Genomic DNA, 23,602 nt, shown 5'->3' on the forward strand with positions numbered 1-23,602 from the left:
ACATCATGTTATTTTTTTGTTGCATATTCTGTCATTAGGTTAACATTTTTGCATTGTTAGTGTATTATCCTGCTTGTTTTTTGTTTTTGTGTATAACCCTGTGCACTGTCTATAGTCCACTTACGACAAACTCTGAGTCATGATGATTAATCAGGCTTTCTATTGCATAATAACACCTGCATTATTCATTTGGTGGATTTCAGTACATTTTAAGATAGATCAAGTAGCTATATTAATATTATATCACTGTTATAAGTTGTAAAACATACAGTCATCAACTGTAGGCTTTGCAATAGATTCAAATCACTATTTCGCACACATGTACATACACAACTTCTTAAATCAGCAACAGAAATGGAATTAGTCCATTCAATCCAGTGACTGTGCTTATTCAGATGTAACACAGTTTCCTCAGATAACATTAGCAGAGCACACAGCAAAAAGAAAAGAAAAACTCTAACCACTTTATCCTCCTTCATGTCATGCAGTCCAGGAAGCAGAGAGTGAAAGACAAGCAAACAGGGGTAGTGGGGGAAAGGAGGAGGATTGGAGGTGGAAGAGAAAAGTGTGAAATTAAAATTGAAAATAAATGGTGAGAAATGGAAAGAAAGAGTGTGTGAAAAAGAGATGGGGAGAGGGAAGAGTGGGAGGGAAAAGTGTTAGTGAAGCAACCGAGTTTTCTCTTGTGCATCAAAACAGACATATGCATAGAGTGTGACAAGGGCAATCAAAGATGCTTTAATAATTGTAATTTTAATACATGTTTAATTCACGCAATGCTGAAAGCATTCTTCAAAAGTTTGCTCTCCATACATAACAGCAGACATGTCCAACAATGGTCATGCATGGCTCTCTGGTAGAGATGAAATGTAAGAACAGAACTGACACCTCTAGACATGTTCTCCACTCATACCCAAATGAGAGCATCCCAAAACACAGATGAGGGGGTTCAAGCAGCCTCACAGGTTCAACGCTGTGAAGCCTCGCTGAATCTGTGTCTGTGCATCATATTTCTTAGACAAATTGTGTTTGATTTAGGAGGTCTGTACATGACTTTGTCTCTGTAATGCCCCCGACAGGGAAACACAAGAACTACAGCTATGCTCTGTTGCAGCCTTGGCCTTTCAAAGTATTGATTGATCCTGGGTGCTGGCTAGGGGGATTTGACACATTGGACATTTTTGATTTGCATAAAAGTGAGTCTTTATTGATAAAGGATGGGGCAGAAACCCTTGACAGGGTGGTAAGCACATAAAAACACTTACAAATATTCTGTTTCTGTTTATAAAACACAAATATACATTAAAATACAGTGAAATGTAGTTTAAGAATTAATTTTTAATTGGAAAAAGTTATTTAGATTATTAAAATGTTCTTCACACTAAGAAAAGGGAGTTGGCTTAAGAACTAATTACTCAAATGTTCTTTGGGGAACTAAAAAATGGTTCTTCTGCATCATGCCAAAACTGTGTTTTGGAGTTTTGTACATTTAGGAATGTTGATGTACAGTGTACAATATGGAACATAGATAAATTTTCCTTGAAACTTGTTCTGAAAATACTGTTTGAATAGGAAAATCAGTTTTTATAATAACAGAAGGGGAACCTCTGGGATGCTGTTAGATAATTCTTGAAAAAAAAACTGGTTAGTTCAGCTGCTTCAGAGTTATAAATCAAGTTAACATAAAAACATTAATAAAGATTGTTGTACTTTTTCATGAAAATGAACTAATTTTTATGGAAGCACAGGAATCTCTAAAAATACTTTTCAAAAAGGACTTTTAATTTGGGTTTTGAAAATCTAATGGATTTGGAACTACATGAGGGTAAGTAATTAATGACAGAATTCTCATTTTTGGGTGAACTAACCTTATAAAAATTTGCGCTAGATGATGACCTAAATCTTAAAATAGGCAGATACAATTAAACATCTGACATCAGCTTAAAATCACCAATACAGTCCAGTTATTAATATGATACCAATATATTATGCATCCCTAATTTAAACACCATTATAGGGTTGAGCTGCCATAATAATATGCTTTATGTCATATTAACAGTAAATACAGAAAACTAATTTGTAGAGCCCCACTGTTACTATTCCTTATTGAAAACTTTGAAATGGACTAGATGTGACTGTAGGGGACCTCACCCAGCTGGGCAGGACGGAACTGTGGCAGATTGTTCCTCAGCATGCCCAGTGAGATGAGTCCATTCTCAAGTAAGACACTCTAGAAGAGGAGGTGGGGTGTGGGGGGCATCTTTAGGGACAGCAGGCAAGGATGAGATCCTAAAATAGACCCTCGCAGGTTGTACTGCTTGAAACGGTCCCACACATTACTCTGCTGTTTCTTAGCAAAGTCAATGAAGATTTCACTCAAAGAAGAGTCTTTATAAAGCTCAGAGGAGCTGTGGGTGGTTTGGATTCGCAGTCCAAATCTGTAGAGTTGTGCAGATAGGAGAAACTGAGATTAACTGGGCAGATTCTGGATCTGGACTGAATTGCTCTGAATTGTATGGTTTATACAGATTCAGCGAATTCCCCATCAGGGAATCAACCGAACAATGATATGTAGTTACAAACAGAAAAGAACACTCAAGCAAGCATAATAAAACAAATGAAATTTAAAAATGAAATGGAACTGACAACACGGAGGGTGAGTGGAAAAAAGCGATGAAAGTCTCTCAGCGGGTTCTTACGTTATTTGAGCGCAGCGACACTCTTCCCCCACAGCGGGCGCAGAACTTGGTCTGGCAGTAGGAACACAGATGCCCACAGCCATCTGCAAACTTGGTCTTACGGCAGATGCCACAGGTAGGTGCATCATCTTTATGGACAGCCTGCTGCCGTTTGGTTTCTGCCCCAATCTTCCTCACCTGCTCCTTATAACTCTCAAACTGCTGGTGCAGTGTCCTGACAGAAAATGAAAGTGGGAGAAAGAAAGAGAAAAAGGGGAGGCATTTGTCAGTGTGTTTGTATTGTTAGAAAATCTGTTTCCTACAACTAAAACTTTTAACATTGTTATGAAGTATTGCAGACGATCAACTAAAAATGTTATTTTCCATGTTATTTTTCCATTATACATGAATGTATCCTGACAATGTATATGAACTGTAGGGGTGATGGACAGCTTTTAGCACATGTACAACATCATATTATATCTGAAATGTCTCTTATAGTTAGGCATCTTTTCAAAATTCAACTCCACTTTATTTGTCTTCTCCCTTCACTGGAATAAAAATAAACTGTTGATGAATTGCCAATGAGGCACTGCTGTCTGCTTTAAAAAGATGGGGCTTCGTTCCAGAAACATTTCTCAAAGGAACACCACATTAGCATAACAGTTCTCTTATAGCAAGTGGTTAGCAGCTCTAATGACCATGGTAAAGACATAAAGCCATTTAAAATAGATTTCCCTGAAAAAAAAAGACACAGCTCACTGAATTCATTGCACGCATTTCTTTGTAAAAGTTTCCTTCAACAATATAGGCTGACAGGTAACGTTCATCCTCACCTTCTACCCAATATCCCCCAGTTTTGTTCAACCCCATTAAATGTAATTCCGTTACACTGCAGTAAAAAGCAATCTTCAAGAAAACAAAACTGCAAAAACAAGTACAAACCTCTGTTTGTGGCGAACAGCCATGATCTGCAGTTTTCTTTCAAAATCCCAAACCTACATAAAACAGTGACTCCAGAATCCACTGAAACTCTCTAATAAAAGCACACTTCCCACAACTTCTGGTCTCCATGACTGTAAATGCTAGCATTTTCTCTTGCTTGACGACATTTGTAGTTTCCCTTCTGGAGTCAAACAGCAGACTGCAGTCCCAGGTATCTGGATGGAGTTTGTGACATCAGGGAGTCTTGGCCAGTGATGCTATATTACGCAGTCAGGATGAAGCGTTGCGTGGGAAGTCGAAGGCGTGGCGACAAGGATCATTGGCAGATGAATCAAAGAAAAGAAAAGTGACCTCTTAAAGGTTATGAGTGGATGTGCTTAAGGAGATTTATGGACATTTTATGTGCATTTATACACCCATATTAAATCAGGTTTGGCAAACAGTTCTTCCAACGGAGACAAAAATGTGTATGGATTTCCAGAAGAAAGAAGATGAAACATACAGTCATTTTTCATGAAAGTAATACAACCACTTACGGGTAAACTTCGTTAAGTTTACTAGAGTTACATTTGAAGATGCTGACCTCTGAGAATGGTGTTGAAGTGGAGAGAGTTGAGTCTTTTGGGTCAGTGCTCTCAGCTGGGAACAGCTGTCATGGTAGCAAGGGAGCAGGTCTCCAGCCATCATGGAAATACACATAAGCCAGCTCTACACCTCTTAAAGAAACAGTTCACAGAATAATGGAAATTCTGTCATTGTTTACCCTTGTGTCAATCATCTATTGATCTTCCTGTTGAATCAAGAAATCTCTTAAAAAGAACCTGTCTGACAACGTGAAGCATGCTTAAAGAGCAACACATGATGCTGCGCTCTAAAGAAATTCAAGAACATATGAGAAACAAAATAGCTGACATGTATCAGTCTGGAAAGGGTTATAAAGCCATTTCCATTTCAGAACTCAAGCACACTTATGATATGCAGCAGGACAATGATCCTCAAGCAAAACAAAATTAATGTTTGGAGTGGCCAAGTCAAAGTCCGAACTTAAATCTGATTGAGATGCTGTGTCATGACCTAAAACAGTCCATTCATGGTTGAAAACCCTCCAATGTGGCTGAAATAAAACAATTCTGCAAAGATGAATGGGCCAAAATTCCTCCACAGCGATGTGAAAAACTCATTGCCATTTATCACAAACACTTGATTTTTGTTGTTGCTGCAAAATGGTACAACCAGTTATATAAACTACATTTTGTATTTAATCCGGTTATCTTTGTGTAACATTAAAATTAGTTTGATCTGAATCTTTAAATAACAATAATAAAAAAAAGGAAGGGGGCATTTACAGTACATGCTGTATATTTTACGGAAGAAGGTTATAAGGGTTCAAAATGACAGTAACAGAACGGTGAGTAAACAATGACAAAATTTCCATTATTCTGTGAACTGTTTCTTTAAGAGGTGTAGAACTGGCTTACGTGTATTTCCATGATGGCTGGAGACCTGCTCCCTTGCTACCATGACAGCTGTTCCCAGCTGAGAGCACTGACCCAAAAGACTCAACTCTCTCCACTTCAACACCGTTCTCAGAGGTCAGCATCTTCAAATGTAACTCTAGTAAACTTAACGAAGTTTACCCATACGTGGTTATATTACTATCCAGAAAAATGACTTGTATATCACTGCATAACTAAAACTACTTCTCATAGTCAACCTTTGTGTTACAGGAAAGAAAGAAAGTCACAAGTTTTAAATAACATGAGAGTGAGTAACTAATTAAGATGCTCAAGTGTAAACATTAAAGACTGGAACTAAGAGCCATAAATCCTAATATAAATGTACAAACTAATTGCTCAGGTTTAAATTAGATTCTGAATTGTTCTGTGTTTCAAAGTTTAAAGTTCAAAAGGTTTCTGATATATCTTAATCTAGATCCAGTGATTCACCAGTATATATCCATGGCTGGATATTGGACCAAAATAGAAACACCAATACAAGTAGACATTTATAGATTTCTGTTAGAAAAGACTGAAGTTAGCTCTGAGCCTAGAACTGTGGTCTTTCTACATCTTCACAAAAGGCTAAACAAGTACTAAAATAGCTGCTTAAGGCATAGTTCATCCAAAAATGAAAACTCTGTCATTTACTCACCCTCAAGTTGTCCCAAACTTCTATGAGTTTCTTTCTTCTGCTTAACCAAAAAAAAAAAAAAAATAGCCAAGATATTCGGAAGAATGTGCTTAACCAAACAATTGCTGGTCCATTTTCCATATTATGGAAAAAAAGCTATAGAATTTAATGGGTGAAATATGTAAGTGGTGACAGAATTTTCATTTTTGGGTGAACTATCCCTCTCTAAGGCAGCCTCTGATGATATAACTGTGATGTACAAATATAGTTTTGTAACTTGTAACTTCGTTGTGCAAAATCCTAGGAGCGGACCAAAAAAGATGACAAATTTGACACTCCAAAAGACAAGAACACTCTTTTAAGACATTAGGAAACCTTTGAGAACTTTGAGATTTCATTCAACTTTGTTGGGTGACAGAAAATTCAAGAGAACAAAAGGATGACCTCATTCTGCCAAGAAAGTAAGACACAACATAGGGACACCCAAAATCTTGACTGAAATATAGTAAACTGTTTATTGTGTGTATGATGAAATCGGATGTAGAAAATGTATCTTTTAATAATTAGCTAATTAATGTGTTAATAATTATAAAACTTTTAGTTCCAGTGCTCAAATTTGATTCGCCAAGAGTGCTAGGATAAAGTCTAACAGCACTGAGACTTTTCATTGTTTGTATTAATCTACTTCTGTTTTACATGTTCCAAATATGCATTAGTGGGGATTTTTCACTAAACAATTTTGCAGGTAATATTGCTCATTTATTCAGGAGCAAAACTAATTACCATCTTTTCAATGAATCAATCACTAAAAGAAATCATTACTACTAGGGCTGCACAACGAATCAAAATAGAACTTATAAAGATACAGAATAGTGTGATTTTCATGCAAAGGCAGTGATTTGATTACATAAATGCCTATATAATAAATAACCCTACATAAATAAAATAACCCTAAACTTACATATCAATATTATAATTTTTGTAAAAAAAAGCAAAAGAGTAGTATTCTCATCCTAATTTGTCCACAGATTCATTAAGAAACAAATGAATCATTCAGTCAACTCTCTGTCTGTATGTACTGTACATGTGGAAGAATTGACAATAAAGCAGACATGACTTGACTTCAACTTGGAACTCTGATTCATTCAGGAATGGTACTACACTCTTAAAAACTAGAGGCTCCAAAAGGGTTTTTTTGCAATGATGTCATATAATGAACCATTTTTGGATCCACAAAGAACCTTTCGGTGAACAGTTCTTAAACGAACCATTTTGAGGAACATTTTAAACATCTAAAGAACTTTTTCCCGCTATAAAGAACCTTTTGTGAATTTGAAAGGTTCCCTGGATGTTCAAGATTCTTCATGGAACCATCAATACCAATAAAAAAACATGATTTTTAAGAGTGTACTGTATGAACCCTGTGGATTGTTGTACTTGGAACTATGTTTTCTAGTGAATCAAAAATAGACACGCTACAGTAACTGGAATTTTGTGTCTATATAACTTACACATGGCCTGACTAGTAATTACCACCCATTGATTACATCAGAAGAGTAGGTGTGAGCAAGACAGCAAGGATTGATGGACAGATGGAAGAATAAATGGGGAGAGGAAGAGAGACAAAAAGGGCAACACAGAAAAGGGTGGAGAACAGATAAAAAAGGGACTATTTCCATCTCACTTGCTGATTCCCGGCTGCCGCCTTGACTGCGTGTTTCTCTTTCTTTTTTTTTTTCTTTAATTTTTTGCTAATTAATTGAAAGTGTCTAGTTGAATCAGCACTCAGGACGCACCAGAAAAATAACCACACAAACACGGCTCAACCCTCATGCAGAGGACATTTAGACTTCCAGTGAATTTATAAATTACTATAAACATGGAAAATACAGTTTATAGGGTGATCAGTATAGTTACAAAAAAGAAAAAACTAATTTAAAAATACAATCTTAAATTGTAAATATCGTAAGATTCATTATAACGGCCTATGAGTGAAGTTCATTCATAAAAGTAAAATCTATATCTTCACCCACCATTGCATCCATTTGAAACTAGATACAGGGCAGCGGAAAGAAAGAGAAGTATCGATCACTGAATCAGCTCATAGGTTAAAATCTATTCTTATCCTTCATAGGGGAGGCAAAAGAGAGAAAGCAATGTAGAAACAGTGATAATAATGGGAGAGGCTGAAGTCACTGTGGTCAGTGGTTACAGTTTTAATTTTATTTTTAAATTACAAATTTATGGAAATTGGCTCAAGTGAAATTTGAATAGCTCATGAGAAAAATAAAGTAACTGATATTTTATTTATATGTGAGAGCAATCGATTAAAAAATAAATAATCACACAGAACTTTTGTTCTGAAATTAATCGCATTTAATCATGATTAATCCCACCTAACATTAAAGTTTTTACATATACTGTTATATTGCAATAATTTCACATTCAATCATCAAATTAATGTCCAAACAACATAAAGACAGTATATTTTAAATATTTGTTTTATGGCATCTTTTTTTATAATTGAAGGTAAGTGTTACTGATGACCAATATTACTGATGTCTCTAGGAAATTCTTCTTTTTTCCTAAGAGCTATCAATTTTAACATTTGAATTTTAAATCAACTCCTTCACATAAATAAACAATCTTCACAAAAACCCCTTATAATAAATGTCATTGTGCCCTACAGCAAGTTGGAAATATACAGAAATCGAATACATTGAATTATCAAACACTAGGAAATTCTAAATTAAATAAAGATGAATCCTTAAAGCTATAAAAGTTATTGATTTCTTCTTTTTTCTTCCGTTCTTTGGTTAACAGACATGTCACGGTTGGTAAACCATGATCTCTGGGTTTTGCACTTTGTGGTGAAGTCTGTGTGTTTCGCGTCTGCACTGATTAGTTTGTGGGCGTCTCCGTTAATTGTCATCAGCAGCAGCTGTCACTCATTACACACTCCCTATATATTGGCTTGTCTCACGTCTTGTGTTTGTGAGAATGTTGTTTCATGTCTGATCTCTGTCTCTTGCTTCTGTGTTGTTTGCGTTGGATGTCCGTGTCTTCCCCCGGAACCTCATCCACTCTCCGCACTTCCACAAAGCATCACGACTTACCTTCGGCTCGATTCCCCGCAGTTCCTGTGCCATGCTGTCCTGCTGCCTTCTCACCGTCACCATCCGGATTCCTCACCACCTCACCGCCGTCTTGGATTGTCGTCTTCCCAGCATCGTGTTGTACCCTTGTTTGACTGTTTCATATTCATTAAACTGTTTAACTCGCACTTGTTTCCAGCTCCTCCTTCACCCAGTCGTCACAGAACATTCTCATCATCATGGAAGCAGCGAGCACCAACACTCTAACAGACTTTATGCACCACAGTGTCAAACGCATGGATCAGCAGCAGGAGAGCATCTCTAACACCGGACGCGCTATCCAAGCGCTGGTGGCACAGATGTCCGAGCTCACCCAGCAGATCCATCAGCTCACTTCTCCCACACCGCCCGTCCCCCGGGAGACCCCCCAGGACCACTTCCGGCCAGAGCCGCGACTTCTGGCTACTCCGGTGAGCCAGCTTTCTGCAGAACTTTTCTAAATAAATGTTCCATTCACTTTGCCTTGCAGCCCCGCACCTTCGCCACCGAGGAATCTAAAGTGGAAGTCGTGCAAGGCCGCACTATGGGGGACGGCGGTGTGGGAAAATCAACATCCGTGTTGCGCCTCGTTCCACTCCCTCTCGGAGGAAATGAGGAGGCTATTCGATCAAGCCGCGGCCGGCAGGGAAGCCGCTCACCAGCTCTCAGACTTACATCAGGGAACCTCTTCGGTCACGGATTACTCAATTCAGTTCCGCACCCTGGCAGCCGCGTGCCAGTGAAACGAGGCGGCGCAGTGGGATCGATTCCTGCATGGGCTGGCCGACCGTGTTCAAAAGGAAATCTAACCCCTCGAGCTGCCCCCCACACTCAACGGTCTTATTGACTTAGCCTTACGAGTTGATGCCCGGATTAATCGCCTGGGTCGTCGGACCAGTCCTAAGCGCCATACTATCTCTCCGGACAGGAGGCGCTCGAGTCGAGAGAAAGCGGTTGGTCCCGTTCGACGACCACGAACCCATGCAGGTGGGTAGAGCTCGGCTGTCACGGCGGGAGAGAGAACGGCGGAGGTCCCAAGGACTATACCTGTACTGTGGAGGCTCAGACATACCATCTTCACCTGCCCAGTAAAAGAGCCAGCCCGGCAGTAAACTTGAGGCTACTATCGGGTGGGTTCTCCGCTGTGAAGTCCTCAACAACATCATCAACTCTCTTTCCGGTGAAACTGCGGTGGGAGAATCACACTCACGACTGTCACGCCCTTCTGGACTCCGGAGCCGAAGGTAATTTCATCGACTCACTCCTTGCACGTCACCTGAACATTCCTGTCCTGCCTGTCTCTCTTCCCATCCATGTCACCGCACTCAATTGCCAGGAACTGCCTCACGTCACACACTACACAGAACCAATCACTCTGCTCACCTCTGGCAATCATTGTGAAACCATATCCTTTTTCCTCATGGACTCCCCTGTAGCTCCCATTGTGTTAGGTCACCCATGGTTAATAAAACATAATCCACGAGTGGAGTGGGGTTCCAACACAGTCACATTGTGGAGTGAAAGTTGTCATGAGTCTTGTCTGGTTTCTGCTTGTCCTGTTGTCCCTGTTTCTGTCTTTCAGAAGGAGAACATGGTTTTGCCAAACGTGCCCGCAGAGTATCTGGACCTGAAGGAGGTGTTCAGTAAGTCCCATGCTGCTTCTCTTCCTCCGCATCATCCCTACGACTGTGCCATAGATTTAGTGCCAGGTAAGTCTCCGCCTAAAGGCAAGTATACTCTGTTTCTATTCCTGAGAGGGAAGCCATGGAGAAATACATTTCTGATTCCTTAGCATCTGGGTTCATCCGTCCTTCCTCTTCTCCAGAGGGGGTGGGATTCTTTTTTGTGGGTAAGAAAGATGGTTCTCTGCGACCTTGTATTTATTACCGAGAGCTGAACAACATTACGAGAACACTTAACACTTATCCGTTACCACTCATGTCTTCAGCTTTCGAGAGGTTACAGGGAGCATCCGTATTCACAAAATTGGATTTACGTAATGCTTATCATTTGGTCCACATCAGGAAGGGGGATGAATGGAAAACCGCCTTTAATACCCCCAGAGGGCACTTTGAATACTTGGTGATGCCGTTCGGGCTCTCCAACTCGCCAGGGGTTTTCCAAGCACTCGTTAATGACGTGTTGAGAGATATGGTAGATCAGTTTATATATGTTTACCTGGATGACATACTGATTTTTTCTTCATCTCTCCAGGAACACGTTCAACACTCCAGAGGTTACTTGAGAATGGGCTTTTTGTCAAGGCGGAGAAATGCGTATTTCATGCACGGTCTGTTCCCTTCCTACGGTATATTGTCTCGTCCGAGGGAATACGTATTGACCCTGACAAAGTTAAGGCTGTGATAGATTGGCCATCTCCAGATTCCCGAAAGACCCTACAGTGGTTTCTGGGGTTCGCCAATTTCTATCGGCGTTTCATTTGCAATTTCAGCCAACTAGCCTCACCTCTGACAGCCTTGACCTCTCCCAGTACTCTGTTCAGGTGGTCGGACACAGCTGAGACTGCGTTCACTAACCTCAAAAGCCACTTCGTTTCGGCTCCCATCCTTGTGGCCCCTGATCCCACACGGCAGTTCGTGGTGGAGGTCGACGCGTCAGAGGTGGGGGTAGGAGCAGTGTTGTCCCAACGTGCTGTCTCGGATGATAAGGTACATCCTTGCGCGTTTTTTTCCCATCGATTACCTCCTGCTGAACGCAATTATGACATTGGTAACAGAGAGTTGTTGGCAGTCAAATTAGCTTTAGAGGAGTGGCGTCACTGCCTGGAAGGCTCAGGGGTACCTTTTATTATTTGGACCGATCATAAGAATTTAGAATACATTAGAACTGCCAAAAGACTCAATTCCAGGCAGGCTCGGTGGGCACTTTTTTTTTCGGTTGCTTTGATTTTACTTTATCGTACCGCCCGTGGCTTGTCACCCAGGGATAAGTCGAACTAATGGGCTGGTTAAACAATGATTCTCGTGGCCACGTATGGCTCGTGACGTCCGCGATTTTGTTTTGGCTTGCTCAGTTTGCGCCAGTGGGAAGTCATCTAACCGACCTCCTGATGGGCTCCTTCAACCGCTGTCTGTCCCTTCGAGACCCTGGTCCCACATCGCACTAGATTTTGTTACCACCCTCCCACCCTCTAATGGCATGATGGTCGTTTTGACCGTAGTGGACCGGTTCTCAAAGGCGGCACATTTCATTCCCTTGCCCAAATTACCGACAGCCAAGGAAACAGCGGCCACTGTCCTAGATCACGTCTTTCGGCTTCATGGCCTCCCGGTAGACGTGGTTTCTGACAGGGGATCTCAATTTATATCCACATTTTGGAAAGATTTTTGTAAATTGCTAGGAGCGTCAGTTAGCTTGTCTTTGGGTTATCATCCCCAAAGTAACGTACAGTCTGAGCGAGCCAACCAAGATTTAGACAGGACGTTGCGATGTTTGGTCTCCAAGAATCCTTCTTCCTGGAGTCAACAACTCTCTATGGTGGAGTAAGCTCACAATTCTTTACCAGTGTCAGCTACGGGCCTTTCTCCGTTCCAGTGCAGTTTAGGATACCAGCCACCAGTTTTTCCCAGTCTGGAATCTGAAGTCGCGGTCCCCTCCGCTCACGCGTTTGTCCAGAGGTGCCACCGCACCTGGACCAGAGCCCGCGAGACTCTGCTCCGGATGAGGGAGCGCACTAAGGCCAAGGCTGATCGCCACCGGTCAAAGCCTCCCGTTTACGTCGTGGGTCAAAAGGTGTGGCTTTCTACCAGTAACATTCCTCTGCGTTCCGTATCTAATAAATTAGCTCCCAAATTTATTGGCCCGTTTACTATCACCAAGATCATTAGTCCGATGACCGTCCGCCTCAAACTACCTCCAGCGTACAGGAGGATTCCCCCCCGCCTTTCATGTGTCCAAAATTAAACCCGTGTTTTATGCACGTATTAATCCGCCTACTCCGGTTCCCCCGCCGCCGCGTCTCATAGATGGGGAACCGACTTATTCGGTTAATCGTATTCTGGACTCGAGACGGAGGGGACGAGGATTCCAGTCTTCCCAGCATCATGTTGTACCCTTGTTTGTCTGTTTCATATTCATTAAACTGTTTAACTCGCACTTGTTTCCAGCTCCTCCTTCACCCAGTCGTCACAAGACATCACAGCAGCTGGGTTGTTTCTTTCTCACAACTCAGTACATTTTCGGACTTACTTCAAGTCTTAATGTTAGATGTGGTTGCAAAGATGTTCTGCAATTCTTGTCAAGAAAAAAAAAGACAGAAGCAGCAGTTGGGAGAAACCCTTGTTTTTCCTGAGACCCTGAACCCTTTCCAATAATGAATGATGAATTTGAGATCCATCTTTTCACACGGTGGACTCACAAAAGCTGCAAAAATTCATTATTTCTCAGAAGGCAACACAATTCATTTAGAGTCAGCAGTTTTAAGCATGTTCGGGACACTAAACAAAAAAAAAACATTATAAATAAATGTAGGAACACAAATGTATAAAAAGCCTTTAAGTCACATTTAGAACCATATCTAGACATCAGAAAATCACTGGGAGGTTTTTTTTTACTTGGGCCTGCATGCAACCATCCAGAACACCCTAAAATCTTACAAAAAATGTACTAAAAACAACTGAGAATATTTAAAGAAATGCCCTAGAAATTATGCAAATGAAAACAGCTCACGTTTGGTCAGCTGGGTCTGCCGGATTTCATCTGAGGGAACACTCAGAAACCTGATCACAAAGAAAGCCCTGTAATGGGGGTCCACTGATTGTTTGAGAAACAATAATATAATAGTGAATAACTACTTTTAAAACCCTAGCAATCCCATAGCAATGAACAAATGCAATAACCTTTTGCGGAGGCTATTCTCTTTAGAAAATGTGTTGCAAAATAGGAAAATCCTTTAACTACCTCAGAAGCTGTCTAAATTGACAGTAACCCATATGATAAAAATCCACTGTATTCATTGTTGTCTCATGTTATTAATAATTATGCCTACGATGTATGATTCCTTTAGGAAAGGCATGAAATTATCATACGTAATTAAAATCACAACAGACATACTGTCACGGCTTACGCTGCTGGAAGGAACACGAAGCCGAGGGATAAACGAAACAAGGATTTATTAACTCAAACATAGGCAAGGTAAGTAGCAAAATAACAGGTGGCAAGAGGCAAGTGGCAAGTAACAGGTGACAAGTAGACAAGTTGACACGTAGACGAGTAGACGAGTAGACCCGACAAAACAGAACTGAAAGGACAAGGCATTTATACAAAGGATAATTGGGAAAACACAGGTGGATGGCATGACTTAATTAACAGGGACAAAAACACACAAAATGAGTCCAGCTGTGTGACAGTACTCCCCCCTCCCGGTAGGTGCGTCCTCGCACCGCAGAAACAACAAAGGGAGGCGTGGGTGGGAACTTGGGAGGAGGTTCCGGTGGAGGACAGCCTCCCAGGAGGGGGCCAGCAGAAAGGGACCACAGAGGAAGGAGCCAGGGAGGAGATGACGGAGGGAGGAGCCAGGGAGGAGACAGGAAGGATCTGAAGCAGGAGGTACCCAGCAGGACCCAGGCCACAGCCATAACGGCCCAAGGTGGGGCCGACGGAGGAAGGAGCCATGGAGGAGGAATGGTCACCGACTCCAGGGACTCGACCCACGGCAACGGAGCAAGTGGAGGAGGAGCCCGAGGTGGAGACGGAGAGCCGAAGAGCCAGGGTGACGGGGAGGAGCCGGAGGTCCTAGGCGGAACTGATGGCTCTGGTGACTGACGCGGCGATGTGGATCCGGAAGGCCGCGGTGAGGCCAGAGTGACCGAGGACTGAGGTGTAGCCGAGGGGATGAAGGAGCCTGACGGAGCCGGAGGGACGGAGGGATGAGGCGAAGCCAGAGGAGTGGAGTCCCGAGGCATAGGATGGACGACGCCAGACCAAGGCGGAGCCGGAGGGACGAGGGAGCCAGGCAGAGCCTGCGGACTGCCAGGCCACGGCGGAGAGGAAGGAGCTAGGAGCCATGGTGGAGCCGACGGGTCAACGGGCCGAGGCGGAGTCCAGGCCTCAGAGGCTGGAGGCGGAGGTAAGGGAGACGCCGACCAAGGCGTCGCTGGAGGATGGCGGTCCCGCTGAGCTCGCACCACAATGATGGTAGGCTGAGGGCGAGCAGAGGGGCAGCCAGACGACAGCGGAGGAGGAGGCAGGAGTGGGTGGGAGGGTGGGAATTTTGGAGGAGCAGGCATTGGAGTAAGCTCTGGGGCTGGAGCCCTTCCTGGGCTTAACGGAGGATCAGGAGCCCGTCCTGGGCTTAACGGAGGATCAGGAGCCCGTCCTGGGCTTAACGGGGGTTCAGGAGCCCGTCCTCGGCTTAACGGGGGATCAGGAGCCCGTCCTGGGCTTAACGGAAGATCAGGAGCCCTTCCTGGTCTTATCTGAAGATCAGGAGCCCGTCCTGGGCTTAATGGAGGATCAGGAGCCCGTCCTGGGCTTACAGGAGGATCAGGAGCCCGTCCTGGGCTTAACGGGGGAACAGGAGCCCGTCCTGGGCTTAACGGGGAATCAGGAGCCCTTCCTGGGCTTAACAGAGGATCAGGAGCCCGTCCTGGGCTTACAGGAGGATCAGGAGCCCGTCCTGGGCTTAACGGAAGATCAGGAGCCCTTCCTGGGCTTAACGGGGGAACAGGAGCCCGTCCTGGGCTTAACGGGGAATCAGGAGCCCGTCCTGGGCTTAACGGAGGATCAGGAGCCCGTCCTGGGCTTAAAGGAGGATCAGGGGCCCGTCCTGGGCTTAAAGGAGGATCAGGAGCCCGTCCTGGGCTTAACGGGGGAACAGGAGCCCGTCCTGGGCTTAACGGGGGAACAGGAGCCCATCCTGGGCTTAACGGGGAATCAGGAGCCCTTCCTGGGCTTAACAGAGGATCAGGAGCCCGTCCTGGGCTTACAGGAGGATCAGGAGCCCGCCCTGGGCTTAACGGAAGATCAGGAGCCCGTCCTGGGCTTAACGGAGGATCAGGAGCCCGTCATGGGCTTAACGGGGGAACAGGAGCCCGTCCTGGGCTTAACGGGGAATCAGGAGCCCTTCCTGGGCTTAACAGAGGATCAGGAGCCCGACCTGGGCTTACAGGAGGATCAGGAGCCCGTCCTGGGCTTAACGGAAGATCAGGAGCCCTTCCTGGGCTTAACAGAGGATCTGGCATAGGTGAATTGGAAACCCCCTCATTTTGACCCATTTGGCGCTCCACATTTTGCTCCCTCGTGGTGGGCAGTGTCGCCGGCTCTCGCACCTGGTCTGACGGGTTGCTCTCTGGCTCTCCGTCATTGGTGGGCTCGGGCTTATGCCTCGTACCGTGGGGAGATTGTAGGCTGGGCTCTGGGTCCAGAGTGGACCTGGCGAGATCCTCCATTGGGCCGACCGTGAGAGGTGACCCATTTCTCACCAGATTCCACTCTATAAAGGCGGCGAAATCCTCCCGAGGACCATCTTCGGGCGACAACGCTCTGCACCTTTTATCACGCCAGCCTGAACTCCAGGTGCAGAGCGTTGTCGCCCGAAGATGGTCCTCGGGAGGATTTCGCCGCCTTTATAGAGTGGAATCTGGTGAGAAATGGGTCACCTCTCACGGTCGGCCCAATGGAGGATCTCGCCAGGTCCACTCTGGACCCAGAGCCCAGCCTACAATCTCCCCACGGTACGAGGCATAAGCCCGAGCCCACCAATGACGGAGAGCCAGAGAGCAACCCGTCAGACCAGGTGCGAGAGCCGGCGACACTGCCCACCACGAGGGAGCAAAAAGCGCGTGGTCCGGGTAGCTGGTGGCATTAGCTAGGAAGAGAAACCGTCTCGTATGGTCCTCGAGAGACAGTCCCTCCTGCTCCAGCAGGAGGAGGAGGTATTCGGGGCGATAGAGGGGATCCATGACACACTACGGAAAGAAAAAGACTGTGAAAAAACGGAAAACAAAACGGAGGGAAAACACGCAGTTTTTTAAACTTTTTCAGGTCGGGTCTTCTGTCACGGCTTACGCTGCTGGAAGGAACACGAAGCCGAGGGATAAACGAAACAAGGATTTATTAACTCAAACATAGGCAAGGTAAGTAGCAAAATAACAGGTGGCAAGAGGCAAGTGGCAAGTAACAGGTGACAAGTAGACAAGTTCACACGTAGACGAGTAGACGAGTAGACCCGACAAAACAGAACTGAAAGGACAAGGCATTTATACAAAGGATAATTGGGAAAACACAGGTGGATGGCATGACTTAATTAACAGGGACAAAAACACACAAAATGAGTCCAGGTGTGTGACACATACATGTCGCGGGAAATAAAAATGCCCAGCATCTTTTACTTTGCTGTACTTTGTTGATAGTAAAGCTGTTACTGTAGGGAAGTTGTATTTATTTATAGACTAAGTGCCTTTAGTGCTTTTTGTAATGGACCCTATGCCTACTCTCTTGTTCTCTCTCACTAACTCTCCCTTAATTTTTTCGATATTCACTAACAAGACTTCCGGTTTACTTTTCAAAATTTTCTATTTTTTCAAACAAGTTAATTGAAAACTATTCAAATAGTGTATATAGTTATTTAAAAACTATTTAAATAGTATGTGTACTGTCCAATAGTCCTAGGCTACTAGTGTTTTCACCAACAATAAATGGTTATATTTTTTATCTGTTAATATTTTTACACACAGTAGCAAGGTGCTCTTATAGCATATATATATATATATATATATATATATATATATATATATATATATATATATATATATATATATAATTTTTTTTTTTTGTTTTTTTTTTTTTGCGTGTGTGTGACCCATAAGTATGCCAATATATGCATTGCATTCAATGATGCAATGATGTGATGCCATGACGGATTTGATTGCACTGCAAAAAAATATTTTCTTGCTTAGATTTCTTGTCTTGTTTTCAGCCAAAATATATATATATTTTTAATCAATTTTGTAGACCCCATTGGCAGATTATTTTGCTTGTTCTAAGCAAAAACTCACAATTATTTTACTTCTCTAGAAAATCCTTCTTGATTTAACAGTTTGTAGATATTTTGGTTGGAAACAAGACAAAAAATCCATGTAAGAAAAGCATTTTTTTGCATTGTGGTCGACACTGCTCTGGTAAACTGGGGATTTCTGACTAGTCGGTCACACACACACAGATCAAGAATTCCCGGGCAACCCATGCAGAACGCTTGTTTATTAAATTTTCATGTTGTTGAGTGCTAAAAAGGCAACTTTTCTATCACTTTTCCACTCACACTCACATCATGTAAGCGGATGCCCTGTTTCTATAATCCCAGTATTAACAAGAATCTCATGAAAACCTATACTAATACCTTCAAGACCATGAACTACAGCCAATAACATTATACTGAGTCACTTGGTAACTGGTGTCTCAAAGAAGGTCAACTGTTCTTAACTTTTTTGTGCAAACATGAAATGGCTACTGCCTGGTTGTAATTATTAACCCATCAATACAGTGCTTAGTCACAAAAGTTTAGTGTTAGAAGAACAGATGAGTCTATTCACATCTCAAAGTAAATAGGTTCATAATGCTCTGAACCAACTCACACAATTAAATCTAACAATTCATGAGGGAAGGTAAAAAAATAAACAGGTTTAAAATAGACAGGGAACACCAACAGAGGCCCAGGATGAGCTCAATTTTTAAATATTTCAGCAAGGACTTCCAAGTGAGCTATTTTAAGCTTCAATTCATAATTTAATGCTCACGTTTTTTTTTTCTCCCTGAAACCTTGAAACCTTCCTCATGCTAAGAAAAAAGGAGAGGAACAAGAAAAGATGATCCGATGTTTGTCTTTTCAACAAACTGATCTTAGTAAGACACATTATCTTTTTATAAGGACTTTCTTCCGCAGCCAAGCTACTGTTCTGAGGGAGTCTGGCAAGAGGCTGTCCTTAACAACTGAACCAGTTTCATTAGTCTAGAAGGAAACATGGCTGCCATTCTCATACTCTCAGCTTTATTACAGTGGAAAGAAACAACGAGGGCTAGCACATTTTGCTACAATTATGCAAATTAAACATACAGTTTATGTGGAATCTAAAAAAGCATTGACTTGGAATATGCAGGTTTTGTATTGTCAGACTGCTCAAACTGCTCAAGAATAAAATGTGCTCTTCTCTTTACAACCGATTGAATTGTGTATTGTGTGTACATTAGCCCATGTCATATTCATCTCCATCATCATCTTTTATACAAAGTCCTGTTTTTCTCCTTTACCTGTTGCCTGTGTTGTATTGGGTTGATCTGGCCTACTTATGGCCTCTGTTGTGGTCTGTGTGGCTGCAATTTATTCTTCATTGTATCTTGGCTCTGAGGGCCTATCTGATCCTAACCTTTGAATAATCCTAAAGCCTCTTTTTTGGGATTCTCTGAATGGAGCACATGAATGGTGTTATTCCCTTCATTTTGGTTTTGCAGAGCCCACAAACTCAGCTAGTATTAAAGCAAGACACTGTTCTGGACAAGGAGTTCAAAGGAGAAATAATACATATTGTGACAGTTTGTAAATAAATTGTCGTTGGTTGGCGCTAAAAGGTTACTCTTCTATTGAGCTGAAAATAGCATACCACCACCTACACTAAACCTAACCGATACAGTTAACAAAAGCAAATGTAAGATAACTTATTTGCTGAAGCAACTTTTTAGCTTTAGCCCTTTTATCATGACTTATGTTTCACGGGACTCCTAAACACTCCATATCACAAGTGCAGCACTTTACCAGGTGAGCTACTGAGCAAGTTTACTACATCAGAAAAGCCAAACAACCAGAGCTTGTTATGTGATGCAAACATCATAATGTATGCTTATAATTATGCAGTATTCTTTTCAGTCATATCACTTTATTGTGCAAGGAACCATGCAAAAATAAGTATTTTACATTAATCAGTAATCTGCCCTGCAATCTTAATTTCTTAGAAAAAGAATCAGAATTGTTTGTGTTTTACTGCCACTAGTGTTCGTTTCAGCTGAAAACTGCAGTCAATAATATTTATGGAAACATAGTTCTTTGTAGTTTTGCCAAAAACGTTGGTAGATGCACATTTTCCGATGTGCCGAAATGTAAGACATTTTTAGATTCAGTAGGTTCATTTTTTTTAAGGAGGAAATCCCAAGAACATAATCTCTAAAGGAGCTCTGAGGAGGAAGTAGAGGTTTGTCTGTAGAGGTCTGGGTTTTCATTTTAGTTCTGCTTGTGTTTAAGCTTTCAGCATTTTTATCATAACTTTGCATATTCATATACAAATGTGTGTGATCATGTAGCATGTGATGGCACATACTACGTGACTTGAGCAGGTGCTGCATTCCCACATCACCTCTCAATGATTAGCTCTGACCTGTTGTCAAAGCTGCCTGAAACAGTTTGAGCAGCTTGATTACAGCATTTTATCTGTCCCAGCTGGCCTGTTCTCAGCTAAGATTGAGATAACCCGAGTCACCGATCAAAAAATATACCAATATAATATCTCAGACCAGCATTTGATCATATACTAATGCAGACAAACATACAGTTACACAAAAATAACACAAACACACACGGGGGGTCCCTCTGGAGTCAGTAGCCACATTTCTCTACTAAATATCAATGGGCATAATGGGTTTAACTGGTTAAAATTAAGCATAATTTAGAAAATATGTGTGCTCTGTGTCATCTATAAGTGACGCTGTGTCACAAATTGCGTACTGCCGGAGTAGGTGCTACATTTGATGAAAAACATTGAAAAAGAAGATGTACGTGGCCTCTTCATGGCCTCATGGGATAGTAAAGTGTCAATTGAATACACACATCAAAATCTGGGTGCTTTTCTACTGCTTTTTTTTCAATACTATGTATTTGAATATAGTACTCTTTTGCCATACTTTATAGTATAGAACTATATATTTAAATGCAGTGTGACTACTAAGATTTAAATGTAATACAATATGGCCCTGAGGGTGATTTTTCACCTGTATGAACTACTTTAATTTTTAATTTACTTTGGTTTATATTAATCCTAACTATTTAGGCCTAAAACAGGGAACGCACTTTAGAGTACATACTGTTAATTTAACATACTTCTATACATATTTAATATATTTTGATCAGAATTTCAATTTGACGAAAAAGGATAGTTCACCTAAAACTGAACATTGTGTCATCCTTGAGTTATATATATCATACAAACCTGTATGAGTTTCTTTCTTCTGATGAACACAGAGAAAATATTTTGAGGAATATTGGTGAGTTACTGCTAGCCACTGTCATCCATAGAAATTTCCCCCATTCCATAGAAGTGATGGGTTATCAATATTCTTCAAAATATCTTCTTTTGTGTTTAGCAGAAGAAACTCATATAGTTTGGAACAACTTGAGAGTGAGTAAATGATGACAGAATTTTTGGGTGAACTCTACCTTTAATAGTGAAGAGAACACCGCATTTGAGAGTGCATGCAGGATTAATTAAGATTACAGTAAATCTGTATCCATATTTTTCACATCGGTTTGCCATTACTACACTGTGAACTTTAGAGCGAGTAACATATGGACAAACAGATATTGAGACAAACGGTTCATTTTGAACCATGCAGCTCCTGTCAGCACGTTCAGTATTGAAATACCCCACTGCCACACATTTCTAGATGTGGCTGGTGAGTCGTGTTGTAGTGACGCCTGTGACTTAATCACCGCATGGTCAAAGCTATAGATTACCATTTCCGTTGCAGATTAGTCGTCATATGAAAAAATTACATAACCTTGCCTCAATTTTCTATCACGTCATTTCCGTCAGAAGAGTAACTGTGAGGGAATACCATGGAATACACGAAACGCAAGAGCCATCACTAGCGCTCGACATCAGGTCCTTCTTTAAATAATTCATGCCGACGAGAGGGAAAGAGTGCTTGTCACATGAGAAGAAATAGTATTTTAGATCTCAAAACACACGATAGTGGCTACAGTCGCAACTTTTAGTTATATCTTTAAAATACACATTTTTAGTTGGTAGTCGTCCTCACATGGATCGGCTGAGCCACGCGAAACAATCGCGAGCCAGTCATGAACCACACCCCAGTTGTAAAGCGGCGAAAGACTGTAGACTATTTCTTTTCCAGATTGTTGAACTCTTATATTGTCCACGGACATAAAACATACGTTTTGGCTTCCCTGTTGTTCAAACTATGCGTGTTTTCTTTCTTCACACACCAGCGCGCAAGCCTAATACAATAGCCCTTCGCCAAGTTATCATTTACTCTGTGTTTCACCTCATGAAAGAGAGTTAGGGCTCTTGCTTAAGGGTGAAGAGCACCTTGTGTTGCTCCCGGAGGTGCATCGGGTGGAGTGGGGTGTGACACGCAGTTGCGAAGTATGATTCATCCTCGCGCTCTGTCACGCCCCATCTCCCCGTCTGCTTTCCATGGTGCACCTGTAACTCGCCTGACCTCAAATCTAGCTAATTTCTATTTACACGCTGCTGTTAAAACCAAGCTATACAAAGCTCATCTGTTACATAGACTCCTGATTTCTATGCAGTAGTGGCCACTGCAACCTGACGCTTTATCCAGCAAATGACACTTGAAGACGCGCGCGTTCTTAAACTGCAAAAGCACTACGATTTTAGGGAGTCATTAATCACACGTTATGGGTAGTGAAAGGTCATGACTCAGGGGAAAGAGAAAGTGTCGAAAACGTCTGTGGATGCACAAAGGAAATCGTCCAGTCCTTACTTTAGCATGGCTTGTTCCTTCTCTTCTTCCTCCCTTTGCCGAACCATCACTGCCATGATGACTTTCCTTTCCTCCTCCGTGAGGTGACTCAGGTCCGGCATATCGGGCATGGGAGCCGGCACGGTGGGTGGGCGAGGGCCGCTTTGGGCCCCTACCGAGGCGGACATCTTTTGCCCCGCTCCCAGGCGTATCTATTGGCAGTATCCCGAGCGCTGGAGCCACACCTCACGACATGGTCCACGGATAGAGCAATGGTCTTTGAGAATAGTGCAAATCTCGCATGGTTTCAGGAACCCACAACTGTGCTTTTGTTTCTCTTCGTGTTTTTTTTTTCAACCCACCCCTCCTGTTTTCTCGCTACCCCACCCCCCGCCTCTCCCCTCCACCTCCAGTTACGGGAAGCCCATCATCTCTACGCCCGGAGACGACGCAAACAGAGGGACTCCGGCATTAGCTAGCAGATCTGTGATTTCCCCCTTCACTGAACCGGGGGCTCGGTATTGGGCGACGACAAAGGCGGAGTCCGTCTCTTTCCCACTGATCTCTCTCTCTCTCTCTCTCTCTCTCTCTCTCTTTCTCTCTCGCTCTCTCTCTCTCTCTCTCTCTTTCGTCGCTCTCAGATTAAAAAAGAAGAGTCAATGGAAATGCAGATCCGCGAGCGCGTGTACCACTCTCACCCACCGACCGCATGCTTACTCATATGTGAAATGGGCAAAAAAGCATCTGTATCAGAGTCATATGTGTGTGCTCGAACGCGCACACCTTGCTCGCGTCTCTGTATTTTTAGGAGTAGCCTATCTGGTACTAATTCAGTGCGCGCTCTCGTCAGGCTATTTTTAGAATCGCTCCCGCGCACCTCTTAAATACAATCAATTCGTCTGTTTTGTCTGACTGAGGAATGTCTGTAATTAAATTATCCGCGAAAGTCACATGTGTGCATGGCATAAATCATCTCTAGACATCTTT

The 23,602-nt window shown here is 42.6% G+C and overlaps 1 protein-coding gene and 1 long non-coding RNA gene across 12 annotated transcripts in view; one reads left to right on the forward strand and one right to left on the reverse strand.

The window, feature by feature from the left end:
• The window catches only part of rims1b (regulating synaptic membrane exocytosis 1b), an 89,710-nt gene extending 66,433 nt beyond the window's left edge, over positions 1-23,277 (reverse strand). For 3 of the 11 annotated variants that reach the window (XM_059554177.1, XM_059554180.1, XM_059554181.1), the window contains exons 1-2: positions 22,637-23,276; positions 2,700-2,913 (exon numbers count right to left, since the gene is read on the reverse strand). In XM_059554177.1, coding sequence (XP_059410160.1) covers positions 2,700-2,913; positions 22,637-22,803 — 381 coding nt within the window. In that variant the 5' untranslated portion in view covers positions 22,804-23,276. Of the gene's footprint in view, positions 1-2,699; positions 2,914-3,623; positions 3,826-22,636 lie in introns of those variants that run through there. The other 8 variants (XM_059554176.1, XM_059554174.1, XM_059554179.1 and 5 more) reach the window with 5 other exon arrangements.
• Positions 1-23,602, forward strand: part of LOC132143723 (uncharacterized) — a 303,135-nt gene that overhangs the window by 144,133 nt on the left and 135,400 nt on the right. The gene's annotated exons all lie outside the window — the stretch shown is intronic.

Source organism: Carassius carassius, chromosome 7 (assembly GCF_963082965.1).
Source record: "Carassius carassius chromosome 7, fCarCar2.1, whole genome shotgun sequence".
In the NCBI taxonomy this organism is placed as follows: Eukaryota; Metazoa; Chordata; class Actinopteri; order Cypriniformes; family Cyprinidae; genus Carassius; species Carassius carassius.